Source organism: Cetorhinus maximus, chromosome 21, assembly GCF_964194155.1.
Source record: "Cetorhinus maximus chromosome 21, sCetMax3.hap1.1, whole genome shotgun sequence".
Lineage (NCBI taxonomy): Eukaryota > Metazoa > Chordata > Chondrichthyes > Lamniformes > Cetorhinidae > Cetorhinus > Cetorhinus maximus.
In genome coordinates, this window is record NC_135899.1 from 79,189,457 (window position 1) to 79,203,958 (window position 14,502).

General features: G+C 42.8%; 1 protein-coding gene across 1 annotated transcript; it reads right to left on the minus strand.

Moving 5' to 3' along the window:
* Positions 1 to 852: 852 nt before the first annotated feature.
* On the minus strand, positions 853 to 11,498 carry LOC144696031 (heat shock cognate 71 kDa protein-like). Its single transcript, XM_078567213.1, has 3 exons — positions 10,902 to 11,498; positions 5,026 to 6,138; positions 853 to 2,651 (listed from the first exon to the last, which is right to left on the minus strand). The coding sequence occupies exons 1-3, from the start codon at positions 11,469 to 11,471 to the stop codon at positions 2,403 to 2,405; spliced, it is 1,932 nt and encodes a 643-aa protein (XP_078423339.1). The 5' UTR covers positions 11,472 to 11,498; the 3' UTR covers positions 853 to 2,402.
* Between the last annotated feature and the right edge of the window lie 3,004 nt (positions 11,499 to 14,502).

The following is a 14,502-nucleotide window of genomic DNA, read 5'->3' on the forward strand; positions in this document are numbered from 1 at the left end:
TGGGAAGGTGAGATGACAGGCCCAAGATTATGATAGGTTTAAATAAGGTAGATAAATAAAAGCTGTTCCCATCAGCTGATGGTACAAGGACTAGGGGACACAAATCTAAAGTTTTGGGCAAGAGGTGTAGTGGGAATGTGAGGCATCACATTAGCCAGTTGAGCTGTATGATGTCTGGAGAGCAATATTTCTATGTGTTCAGGTGCATGCAGGGAATGCAACAGAGTGTTCTCATATCAACGGTAAACACCATGTGGACTGCACAGGTAGTGGCCTGTGGCATTGCCTGCCCCCAAGGAATTGAGGTAAATCTTCATAAGCTGCTTATGCAAATGAATTTTGCAGCTATGCGATTAAAGATTTAAAGCTAGACACATGAACAAGATGCGATCGGGACTATGTAGCTTGCAATGTATGGACATTTTGATTTTTTTTTTATTCATTCACAGGATGTGGGCTTCGCTGGCTGGGCCAGCATTTATTGCCCATCCCTAGTTGAACATGAGAAGGCGGTGGTGAGCTTGCCTTCTTGAACTGCTGTAGCCTATGTGGTGTGGGTAGACCCACAGGGTTGTTAGGAAGGGAGTTCCAGGATTTTGACCTAGCGACAGTGAAAGAACGGCGATATGTTTCCAAGTCAGGATGGTGAGTGATAAGGAACTTGTAGTTTAGAAAGATGTAAAACATGAGCATTTGGATTTGTAAGGGTTTGATCAACCTGAATACAGAGCTCAGCACTGTAACACGTTTGAATTCCAACTATCAGATGTGGTTGTAAATACTATCTTTTAAGCATAAGTTTAAGTACTATTATATGTGCTGTATGCTTAATAAAGCTATGAACACTTGACATCAATGTTTCAAGAATTTTATTAATTTTGAGGAATAGACGACTCTTGCCTCTAACCGGAAGATTGTGGGAACACATAATCCAGGCTGACACTTCAGTGCAGTGCTGAGGGAATACTGCACTGTTGGGGGGTGCTGTCTTTTGAAAAAGACATTAAACCGAGGCCGTACCTGTCTGCTTAGATGGACATACAGCCATGGCACAATTTCAAAGAAGAATGGGAGTTCTCCCTGATGTTCTGGCCAATATTTATCCCTCAACCAACGACTAAAAAAAACTTATCTGGCTATTATCACATTGTGATTTGTGGTATCTAGCTAAGTGAAAATTGGCTGCAGTGACTGCATTTCAAAAAGGTAACGCGCTTTGGGACATCCCGGGTTTGTGAAATGTGCAATATGACTTCAAGTTTTTATTTCTAACATCTGATCATAAATAAGAAACATCCCCTTCCAAAGAGGTCCCAGGTTCAGTTCTTGAGTTGCGCTGAGTTAGCTGATGTCAGGCAGGGAACACACTATGCCTCTGCAGCCATTTCCGAAGACTCGATTGGACTCGAAACATTGACTCTGTTTTTTCTCCACAGATGCTGCCAGACCTGCTGAGTTTTTTCCAGCATTTTCTACTTTTATTTCAGATTTCCAGCATCCGCAGTATTTTACTTTTATTTCTATGGTCAAAAATGAGGAAGTATCAGCTGGGGGTGGTTCTTCTGATGGTTCTGCAGTAACTCCTTTTGGAAAGTATGCATGTGTGGATTTTGCAAATGGTCTGAATGAGGCTTGGCTGTGATGCCCCCAGATTTTAAATGCACAACAGACAGGCATTGTCTCTGGTCATACATGAGGTGCGGCCACTTGAACCAAAGACCTGAGGGTATCTGCAACCTGTGAAACCACACAATAGCAGTCTAGTTGATCACAAAGTTAGGGCTTGATCTTCTTGCAGTCATCAGCGAAATGGCAGGGCAAAATCCTTACCTGTCTGTGCAATCTAACAGCATTTGACTATAATTTCCATGGGGAAGTCTTATTTAGTATGTAGGGCAGATTTGGATCCTCTATGCAACCCATTGTCAGTGTCTATTATTCTCTATGTAACCCATTGATAGGTATCTATTAAGCCCTTTGTAATCAAATTGCAGGCTTTTAACTATGCTCTATGCACTTTAACATTCATATTTTTCAGTCTCATAAGTGTAATTTACCAGTTATGCAACTTCTGTGTATTGCTAAAATACACTTAATCATTCATAAACAGACAATTAATTTTCAGTTTGGTGTTGTAATGAACAATAAAATTAATTACATCAAAATACATATTTTAGAAAAAATATTTTTGAACTTAGAATCTGATACCCTAACTGTAATCTACCACTGTCTATTTTGGTGTAACACCCCTATACTCTGTTTACATTATGGGTAACATGTTAGTCAAAGAATAAACCTGAATTGAAGAGATTAACAATGAGTTTTTAGAAAACAAAATGCTAGTTTAGTTGCATCATCTCAGGTAGAGAATCATTTTTTGTTTCATTTAATTTTTCTAAGCTTTAGTCCACTTCCTCTATGGTTGGACCAGTAGATCCTGGGGCACTTGCTGCTCCTTGAGGAAATCCCCCCGGACCAGGGGCAGCACCACTCTGGTACAGCTGGGCGATGACAGGATTACACACCTTCTCCAACTCTTTTTGATGAAACTCAAACTCATCCTTTTCAGCCATTTGGTTTCGATCTAGCCAATCCAGGGTCTCCTTCACCTTGTTCAAGATCTTCTGTTTGTCATCTTCATTCAGTTTACCCTGGAAGGATAAAGATATAAAGCTCAAAACCATTAAGTAACTGATATAGTGGTGTTCATTCTTTGTCATGGACACTGAGGTTTGAGTTTCACTGCTGCAGAGACATTGCAATGAGTCTTGATTTCACCAGGTTAAGAATATAGGAATTTAAATAGATTTCAATTCCCCACATTACACAGAAAATGTATCCAGTGAGTACTTGACCCATAAAGACTAGAAAGATTCCAGATTTGATTCCAAGTCTGTGCTGAGTAAGTGGATGTTAGTGAGGGCATTTTTAGCACATTACAATTGGTCATTAGGTTAGGGAGGGGGAAATTGGCTACAGTTCCAACAATTTCTGCAACACTGTTCAGGGAATTGATATAAAATTAAATAATGGGCTGCACTTTATCATTAAAACCACTGTAAACACAAGTGAAATGTATTCTCTCACTCCATGGCCCGGATCATCTGAAGAGCAGCAATCATCGCCTGATTGCCACTTTGCCCAAACATTCCCCTGGCTCAACGCCGCTCTGCATTTCTTCCAGACCTTTCGAGCCCAGTGTTCCAAGAAATATGGAGCCCAGCATCCCTTGGGAAGCTCCGTCGTGGTGGAGTAGAGTTGGGGGAAGACAGGACATGCCTGTTTTTATGGTACTAGCTGCCATATGGTAAGTTTAAAGGTCCAGTTTGGATATCTGTGAATGGGTGAAGGGGTGAATGAATGAAAGGGTAGGGTGGGTAAGGAAAGTGGGTAGCATGGGTGAGGTGGGTAAGTGGGTAGGAGGTAGATGAATGAAGTGGTAGGTGGGTGAGGTGGCAGGTGGGTGAAGTGGCAGGTGGTAGGTGGGTGAGGTGGTATGTACATGAGGTGTCAGGTGGGTCAGTTGGTCGTCAGATCTGTGGAGTTGTGAGGTTGTGGTGGGGGTGGTCAGGTCAGTGTGATAATCAGATGGTCAGGAGTGTAGTCAGGTCGGGCTGGGGAGCAGTCGGGTAGGAGGGGGTCAGTGTGAGTGATTGGGGAGTCAGTTCTGTAGTTACCCAGGAGTTAGACTAGATTTTAATCTGTCTAACATTTCCTGGGTATCTATTCAGGCAAGTACATCAGAACTGTCCAAAGCTCTCCCACTCTAACGCAGAGGTTCCTGGAGAGCAGGGCAATTGCCCATCAGAAGTTGAAATTTCCTAGGCAATTCCCACATTGGTCAGCACGTCAGGACTTTGACAGGGTCCCAACATGCATCTTTAGTCGTACATTCAGTCTCTGACAATCTGGAGACTGGAAGATTTGGGCCATGTGTTTCTACTCAGTGTTGCTCATTTAGCATATGTGTGCACATTTCCTGTTCTCTGTCTCTGTATATGGTGCAGCGCATGTATGTGGGTAGATGATTATTTCTAAGTCTGTATGTATGTGTAATTCTAAGCGTGAGTGTGTGCACGTGTGCTTGTACATGAGAGTGAATGTGGTATGATGTGATTGTGTATATGAGCATGTGCATGTGATTGTGTATATGAATGTGTGTGTGAGACTGTATATATGAACGCAAGTGCATGTGATGGTACGAGTGTGTCTTTGTGTATAGTGTGTATATTGTATGTTATGGTACAAACCCTATGGACACTGATGATTGCATGAGAATATTGACCACTTCAACAAGGTAGCAGAAGCCAACCTGGCCCCTGGAACTGTATCCAAGCAAGGATTCTGTGTGTACTGGAGAGGAAAGAGAACAAAAAATTGCCAAGAAAAGGAGCAATTGAGGACTGACTCAGCTTCATCTCAGTGCCAGATGGTGGGCAGCACTGTTATGTCAGAAATGTTTCCATAAAATATTATTTTAATTTTATTAAAGTGTCAATATTTGCATTCTCTGTTTGTGTATTTGTTTCAAAACAGTATGGTGGAAATGATCTCATTAAACACTTTATACATTTAATGAGTACCGTCACAAGTCACTTGGGGAAATCTTTTGTTTAAGCATCTCAGATGTGTCAGGAGATAAAAGTGCTACATGTGGCTTCAGATCATTAATCCTCATGTGCATTGGCTTGGGTATCTGTTCTTCGACTGCCTACTGTGATTTATACAACACTTTCCCATGATGTGATAAACTGTGCAGAGCTGTGTGCTTTACATCACTGCTTGCTCAAGCAGACAGATTAATCTGTGTTAAATGTATTATCTTTCTTTCCAAGAATACAACCCATGAGAATTTATTTAAACACCGATGATCTGCAATCAGCTAAAATGCTTAATTTGCACAGCACATTGTAACTATTCTTGTATGGTGCTTTCTATGTTACTGGCATGCACCAGTGTTTTTCATAGTCCATCTTCCTATTTCCTTAGAAACACACTATTTGATATCACAGTGTATATTCCTACCTTTATGTTATCATCTTCCACCGTGGATTTCATACTGTATGCGTAAGATTCAAGGGTGTTCTTGGCAGTTACCCTCAGTCGTTGTGCTTCATCATCCGCTTTGTAATCCTCTGCCTCATTCACCATGCGATCAATGTCCTCCTTGCTCAGACGCCCCTTGTCGTTCGTGATGGTGATTTTATTCTCCTTACCAGTACTTTTATCCACAGCAGAAACATTCAATATTCCATTGGCATCAATGTCAAAAGTGACCTCTATCTGAGGGACACCCCGAGGTGCTGATGGGATTCCTATCAACTCAAACTTGCCCAGTAGATTGTTATCTTTGGTCATGGCTCGTTCACCTTCAAACACCTGGACCAGGACCCCAGGCTGGTTGTCCGAGTAGGTGGTGAAGATTTGGGTCTGCTTGGTGGGGATAGTTGTGTTCCTCTTGATCAGGGTTGTCATCACTCCCCCAGCTGTTTCAATGCCCAGTGATAAGGGTGTCACATCCAGAAGGAGCAGGTCCTGCACTATTTCTGAGCTGTCTCCATTCAGAATGGCTGCTTGTACAGCTGCACCATAAGCCACTGCCTCATCAGGATTGATGCTCTTATTCAGCTCCTTCCCATTAAATAGGTCCTGCAGAAGCTTCTGGATCTTTGGGATTCTGGTAGATCCCCCTACAAGCACAATTTCGTGGATCCGGCTCTTGTCCATTTTAGCATCTCTCAGAGCTTTCTCCACAGGCTCCAGAGTTCCTCGGAAGAGATCTGAGTTCAGCTCCTCAAACCGTGCCCGGGTGATGGAGGTGTAGAAGTCTATACCCTCGTACAGAGAGTCGATCTCCAAACTGGCTTGGGAACTGGAGGAAAGGGTTCGCTTTGCTCGTTCACAGGCAGTATGGAGGCGACGCACAGCTCGCTTGTTCCCACTGATGTCCTTCTTGTATTTGCGCTTGAACTCTTCAATGAAATGGTTCACCATACGGTTATCAAAATCCTCACCACCGAGGTGTGTGTCTCCAGCTGTGGATTTGACCTCAAAGACACCATCTTCGATGGTGAGGATGGACACATCGAAGGTTCCACCACCCAAGTCGAAGATGAGGACATTGCACTCAGTTCCCACCTAAACAAACCGTAAAACAATTTAAGGGGTAAATCCACACCAGAGAGAGGGTTGGGCAATCAAAACAAAACCAAACAAGATAAACATCACAAACTACAAATTAGGATCTATATAAAGGAACACTACCAACTTGAGGATTGTTAAACAAATGTAAGGTTGAAAGGGACAATTTTATAAAATTATAGAGTCTAACAGTTAGGCTTATTATAACATCACTGTTGTGAAGAAAATTAGTTTGAGATGCTGTGTCGCAAAGGACAGTTTCTGGACTGGGCTCCATTTCTGACTGGTTTCTTACCATGTCCTTTGGAACCACAGGGGAGTTAAGTCAACTTAATGCAGTGAACAGTTTAGAGTGGTTCATTGTGCTCATTGAAATTGTTTTGCAGTTATTTTAATCACAGTATTGCCACATGATGTATGAGAAATATGTATTGCATCTAGTATATTGTAATTGCTGAAAAAAGAGACATGCTATCAAAGCTGATTGTCTTGCACTCATCAGGACAGCTATGCAAGATAAGCCAACAGTAAAGGGAACAACAATTTTTACTGCATAAGAAGAAAGTACTGATTGGTTGGCAAGTGGACTCTAATTGGTAGAGGTGTTGACATGGAGAATGCAGCAGAGAACAGTTAACATTTAACTGTGAGGCTGATGTTTCAAATTCAAAGCAGGCAGGTCAACTCTCATTGGTCAAGGCATTGTCGTGGGGAATGAACCAAGGAATGATGGTCCCCCAAGCTTTTGTTAAGTTGAAAAAGGCATAATGCATGGAGATGCTCCTTCTGTCTGCAAAGGACAGGGCCCTCTGTGTGAATATATGTGGTTTTTAGTATGTGTAAGTGAGCTACACGGCAAGGTTGACTGGTAATCTTAAATTAGATTTCAGTGTAATTCTTAGCACAATCAGGATTGTTTAGCAAGTGTTGTCCAATCATGGAATCAATCTAATGTTGGACACTATGTTTTGAGTTTTGCAAGCACGAGCTGGTCGGGTACAATAAATACTTTGCCTGTTGTGAACAGCCGAAGGCCGTGCTGTTTTATACAATCTGCCAATCATTGGGATATATGCCTACATATTAGCATCATACCGGCACTGAAATTCATATATCACATTACTCATTTGTGTGATAGACAGAACATCTCTTTGGCTTGACGGCAGCATCCTGTTAGTGGAGAATATCACTCATGTTGCTACTGCATAGTAACAGTGTGCAATGGTTAGCTTCACCTGTTGCTCAAATTTTTGAGACACCTTACCCTTCCAAGATAATCTGAAGTAGACTAGACACTTTTCAGGGCCGAAAGTGGCGGTCTTAGGCCCATTCATGAGTTTGTGCAATATACAGGGAGCAAGGATCTGATCAGGGTAGCCATTAACCCACAGGATGTCTTTGATACACCCTATTTAAAATTACAGCTCAGGAATGTAACCCATCCTTATTACATGTTTTCTTATGGGTAAGTGATTTTTCACTTAGCATGTTTTTATTTAGCATGCTGTTTTTAGGAACAGAAGTGAAGAAAATAGAAATAAAAGAAATGGACAAAGGTCCAGAGAGGCAGCCAAAATGCTAAACAAAGGATAGCTGCTGAAATTTCTGTTCTTTCAGAGAAATAAATAAAATCTTAATATTAATATAATATAAAAGCAAAAAACTGCGGATGCTGGAAATCCAAAACAAAAACAAAAATACTTGGAAAAACTCAGCAGGTCTGACAGCATCTGCGGAGAGGAGCACAGTTAACGTTTCGAGTCCGAATGACCCTTCAACAGAACTGTTCTGTTGAAGGGTCATTCGGACTCGAAACGTTAACTGTGCTCCTCTCCACAGATGCTGCCAGAACTGCTGAGTTTTTCCAGGTATTTTTGTTTTTGCAAAATCTTAATATTGTTAGTTCAAGGTAAATGTGATTTACACCAATGGTATTGTTTAGGCTACTTTCACAATGTCCTGCGACCTAATCTCAAGTTATATTGCAGTCTATTCTTATACTTAATTATATTCATTGCCATTGTATATTGTAGCCTAGTTCATGGTGTAATGTAATCTACTCTTGATACATTGAGGCCTTGTGTCATTGTGTAACATTATCTACTGTCATTGTACATTGTAGCCTAGGCTTATGGTGTAGAGTGAGCTACTCTCATTGTATATTGTAGTTTAGTCTTTACATCTTTCTGCCCCACAACCAATTCTGTACACCTCCTGAATCTTCATTGTTATGAAAATAATTCCAGTGGCACATTCTCTGATATTCTACCCTCAGATAGCTTCGGACTTCATTCGCCGCCACACCTGTCTCCAAACTTGGACAACTCATCAATGTTGCATGCCATTTCCATGCTACCTATGTCAACCTTATCCCACCATGGGGCCTCTGACTTTAACTCTGGGCTCCATCCTATTGTCTCCTAACTATTCCCCATATATCAGATTTTTATGTATTCTAATAATTGCTAAGTAACTTAAGTGTCATTTGCCTGAGCATTTTGGCTGCCGCTCCAGACCTTAGCCCATTACTTCTATTTCTACTTTCTTCACTTCTTTTCTGTTTATCCCTTCTAGAACCCACTCTCCTGTCATCATGCCTCCTTTCATTTCCCCTCTCTCAAGTACTCTGCTCTTCCAAATCCAACCTTTCAGAGTGCTTCAACCTTCCTATTTTCCTACCACCATGCAGAGCCAGGTTCCCTCTTAGATAAGTTTAAAGCTTCCCTCTGTGCCCCTCTTCGCATTCTCCAAAAGGCCCATCAAGGCAGTTGACGCTACCTCATTACGAGCAGTAATCCCAACTACCCCATCCTACTCTTCAGTGACCTTTCAACCTAGTGCATCGACTAGGGGGCTAATCTTGCCAATCTCCTCCCCAGCACCCCCCACTGCTGACACTGTGGGCTCTACCAGCAGATCAGCTATCACCTCCTTCTCTGCATCTCCCTTCAGGGTGTCCATTCATTTGTGAACAAAGCCCTGACCATCCATAAGCTTATTGTAGATCACTGCATCAACATCATTGCCTTGATGGAAATCTGGCCAAGGGATGATAACACATCCCTCGAAATCAAGCCTCCCCCACCCCGGCTATACATTCTACTATTTGCCTTATCAAGAGGTGCTGGTGTGGCTTTTATCATCAAATCACACCTTGGCCTGTCCCCTTATGCCTCTAGCACTTTCTTCTCCTTTGAGCATCTTGCCTTATTCCACCCCTTGCATTACTCATTTAAAATACTTGTTCTCTACTGCCCACCCAAGTACTATATAAATGTTCTCACTGAGCCATTTTCACTTGATCTTATATTGTCCCTCCTCATTCTTCCTTCCAAATGTATCACTTCACATTTCTCTGCATTAAATTTAATTTGCTACGTGTCCACCCATTCCACCAGCCTGTCTCTGCCCTCTTGAAATCTATATGTATCTTCCTCACACTTCACTTTTGTGTCTTCCACAAATTTGAAACTGTGCCTTGCACACCCAAGTCCAGTTCATTCATATAGATCATGAAAAGCTGTGGTCCTAATACCGAACCCTGGGCAGTCAAATATATACCTTCCTTAAGTCTGAAAAACAACTGTTCACCACTACTCTCTGTTTCCTGTCACTCAGCTAACTTTGTTACTATGCTGCTACCCCTTTTATCCCTCAGGCTTTAACTTTGCTGACTTTTGCCACAAACTGAGTATTCTAGCCAACAACTCCATCCCTCTCCCCCTTGGCAACTATGAGGCTGAACCAGACTGTTCACAAACTTGGTGTCATATTTGACCCTGAGATAAGTGACTGTCTATGTATCTGCATCATCGTCAAAACCGCCAATTTCCACCCCTGTCGCCTGATTCTGCCTCTGTTTCAGCTCAGCTGCTGCTGAAAGCCTCACACATGCCTTTGTTACTTCCAGTCCTGACTGTTCCAGTGCACTCAGGACCTGTCTCCCACATTTTACACTCCATAAATATTTAGTTATTCAAAACTCTGCTGCCCATGTCCTTATTTGCACCAAGTTATGTTCACCATTACCCCTCTGCTTGCTGACCTACATTGGCTCCCAGTTAAGCATCACCTCTATTTTAAAGTTCTCATCCTCGGTTTCAAATCCCTCCACGGCCTCCCCTCCCTATGTCTGCAATCTCCTCCAGCCCCACAACTGTCTGAGATATCTGTGCTCCTCTAATCCTGGCCGTTTGAGCATCTCAATTTTAATGTTCCAACACTGGTGGCCATGCCTTCAGCTACCAAGGGCCTAGTGTCTGTCATACTTTGTTTTATAATGCTCCTGTGAAGAACTGTGGGACGTTTTATTACATTAAATGTGCTATACAAATACTAATTGTTGTTGTAAAGATGAAGCACAGAAACAGGCCATTCGGCCTAACCAGATAATGCTCCGCAGAAACCCCCCTCTGCCCCACTTCACTTACCAGCAAACCCTGCCGACACTTTGTCCCTAATTGCCCACCCAGCTATTTGCCTCAACTGTAGCAAGTTCCGCATTCTAACCGCTCTCTGCACAAAGGAGATTCTTCCGAGCTCCCTATTGGATTATTATTGGACTATCTTATGTTTCTGACCTCTAATTTCAGAATCCCCCACAATCAAAAGTAGAGCAAAAACTTTTATTTTTGCTTTATAACCTTATAACACACTTCCAGGCATCAGCAGTTGTCTCCGTTAATGTCTGTAACATCTATGTGATCTCACTCTTTGACCTTGGGGTGTACCTAAGGTTATCTGCAGAGATGATAACCCACCCTCTTGTCCAGCCCATAGGCGATGGCGGCGGCTGTGGGCTCATTAATGATCCTCAGGACGTTGAGTCCGGTGATAGCCCCGGCGTCCTTGGTGGCTTGGCGCTGGGAATCGTTGAAATAAGCGGGGACGGTGATGACGGCGCTGGAGATGCTCCTTCCCAGGTAAGCCTCTGCGATCTCCCTCATCTTGGTCAGGACCATGGAGGAGATCTCTTCTGCGAAGAAGGTCTTGGTTTCGCCCTTGTGCTGAACCTCAACTTTGGGTCTGGAGGAGTCGTTGACCACTTTGAAAGGCCAGTGTTTCTTGTCGGTCTGGACAGTCGGGTCATCGTATCTCCTGCCGATCAGTCTCTTGGCGTCGAATATGGTGTTTTGGGGGTTCATGGCCACCTGGTTCTTGGCCGCGTCCCCGATCAGCCTCTCGGTGTCGGTGAAGGCCACGTAACTAGGGGTGGTGCGGTTACCCTGGTCATTGGCGATGATCTCCACCTTGCCGTGCTGGAAGACTCCGACACAGGAATAGGTGGTGCCCAGGTCGATGCCCACCGCTGGAGTGGTTTTGGAGCTCATGGCTGCGGGAGGAGGAGATATTGCTGCCCAGACTCCGCGACTTGCGCTGGGTGAAGCGGGATGCTCTTTATACCAATGTTAGAAGGTTCTGGAAGAGTGTGATGGACATTGGCCCATGTGCCAGGCATTTGGCCGTGATGGAGTTACCAGAAATAGAGTGATTAGTCAGCAAAGCGGCATCATTGGAGGTAACCAAATACAGTCGTGTCTACCAGAGACACAGTTTCACACAGGGAACAGGGAAAGGGTATCGATATCTAATCGGAACAGAGTATCGATATCTAATCAGAGCTAGGGTATCGAAATCTAATCAGAGCATAAGTATTGATATCTAATCAGAACAGAGTATCGATATCTAATCAGAGCTAGGGTATCGAAATCTAATCAGAGCATAAGTATTGATATCTAATCAGAACAGAGTATCGATATCTAATCAGAGCTAGGGTATCGAAATCTAATCAGAGCATAAGTATTGATATCTAATCAGAACAGAGTATCGATATCTAATCAGAGCTAGGGTATCGATATCTAATCAGAAGAGTATCGATATCTAATCAGAGCTAGGGTATCGATATTTAATCGGAACAGAGTATCGATATCTAATCAGAGTTAGGGTATCGATATCTAATCAGAGTAGGGGTATCGATATCTAATCAGAGTAGGGGTATCGATATCTAATCAGAACATAGTATCGATATCTAATCAGAGCTAGGGTATCGAAATCTAATCAGAGCATAAGTATTGATATCTAATCAGAACAGAGTATCGATATCTAATCAGAGCTAGGGTATCGATATCTAATCAGAAGAGTATCGATATCTAATCAGAGCTAGGGTATCGATATTTAATCGGAACAGAGTATCGATATCTAATCAGAGTTAGGGTATCGATATCTAATCAGAGTAGGGGTATCGATATCTAATCAGAGTAGGGGTATCGATATCTAATCAGAACAGGGTATCGATATCTAATCTGAGAAGGGTAACGATATCTAACCAGAGTAAGGTATCGTTATCTAATTAGAACAGGGTATCGATATCTAAACAGAGAATGGTATCGATATCTAATCAGAATAGGCTATCGTTATCTAATCAGAACAGTATATCGATATCTAATTAAAGCTAGGGTGTGGGAAGCAATCAGTAGTTAGTTAGCTTGTTAGCTTAGTTAGTTAGCTTATCCCCATTTCCCCCACGTTTCTGTTCTTTGCCTCTATTTGTCTTTTTATCCTGTTTCTTTGCCCTCCCTCTGCTCCTATCTCTTACATTTAATTTGTTATTTATTCCCTCCCCCTCCCGTTGTGATACTAGATGTTCACGCTCCCACTTGTATTGCCGAGGTCACGTCGCACCTGCTGGAAGTTGAGAGAAGCTGTGTTTGGGAGGCTCAGCAACCAGCAGTGAAGATCTATTTAAAGCTGTTTGTTTTCCTGGGTCATTCGTTTATTAATATCAGGATTGCTGTAGCGTGATTCAGACTCCAAGCAGCTCACTGAAAGCTGCACCCTGCTCACATCCCTGCCGGTTGTGTCTCAGTCCCCACAGCGCCCGGGGTTATTTTGGACTCTTGATTGAGCAGTGGTTGAGAATGTGAGTGCGGCGAACAGCAAGATATTCAATAACAGGTTGCCTTGGTGAGTTAGTCACAGTGCGTGATGCAGGACCAGTGATGAGTGGGAAATGAATGGCAGGTTCTGTCAAGACGTTTCTTTTTTTTCAGCCTGTTTTAAAACAGCCTGTTTGAATTTCTGGGTTCTAAATCAACCTTAAATCAGGAACAGTGAGAAACGTAAAACATCACTTTTTGTTTTAGAGATTTCCAGCATCCGCAGTGAGAAACATAGCCGGGCAGGATTTGAACCTGTATCGGGAAACTCTAAAGGATTTCACACCCATGACCTAAACCACTCAGCTTTGTACACAGGCTCCTAAAATCGCGGGACTTGAGCTGTAGTGAAACTCTGAGTCTGACGTGCGATAGGTCCTGATGTTCAGTTTGCTGTAACAGCCTGGAAACGGTGCGCTGATGGTTTGGGTGACCTCTCCACTCAAACCTCAAGATCCCTCCTCCTGTTCTGATACTTCCAGTACATTCCCATTTAGCAGGTAATCCACATCAACCTTCTCTCTGACAAATCTCATCACCGGACCTTCCCTTATTAAATTCTATCTGATATTTCCCCACCACTAGTCGAGATTGTCCAGACCCTTTCGAATTTGTATACAGTGATGTTCATCATTCGCCACCGCTGCCAATTCGGTGTCATCTGCAATTTTTAATATACGAATTAGGAGCAGGAGTAGGTCACTGGGCCCCTGGAACCTGCTCCGCCATTCAACAAACTCATGGCTGATCTGATTGTAACCTCAACCCTACATTCCTGCCTATCCCCGATAACTTTTCTTTGTTAATCGAGAATCTATCTAGCTCTGCCTTAAAAATATTCAAATACTCTGCTTCCACCACCTTTTGAGGAAGAGAGTTCCAAAAACTCACAACCCTATGAGAGAGAAAAATTCTCCTCATCTGTCTTAAATGAGTGACCCCTAGTTCTAGATTCTCCCACAAGAAGAAACATTCTTTCCACATCCACCCTGTCAAGACCCCTCAGGACCTTAAAGGTTTCAATTAAGTCACCTCTTACTCTTCTAAATTCCAGTGGAAACAAGCCTAACCTGCCCAGCCTTTCCTCATAAGACAACCCACCCATTCCTGGTATTAGCCTAATAAACCTTCTCTGAGCTGCTTCTAATGCACTTACATCTTTCTTTAAATTAGGAGACCAGCACTGTACACAGTACTCCAGATGTGGTCTCACCAATGCCCTGAATAACTGAAGCATAACCTCCCTACTTTTGTAATCAATTCCCCTTACAATAAACAATAATATTCTATTAGCTTTCCTAATTACTTGCTGTACCTGCATACTAACCTTTTATGATTCATGCACGAGGACACCCAGAACCCTCTGAATCTCAGGGCTGTGCAATCTCTCACCATTTAGATAATAAGCTTCCTTTATATTCTTCCT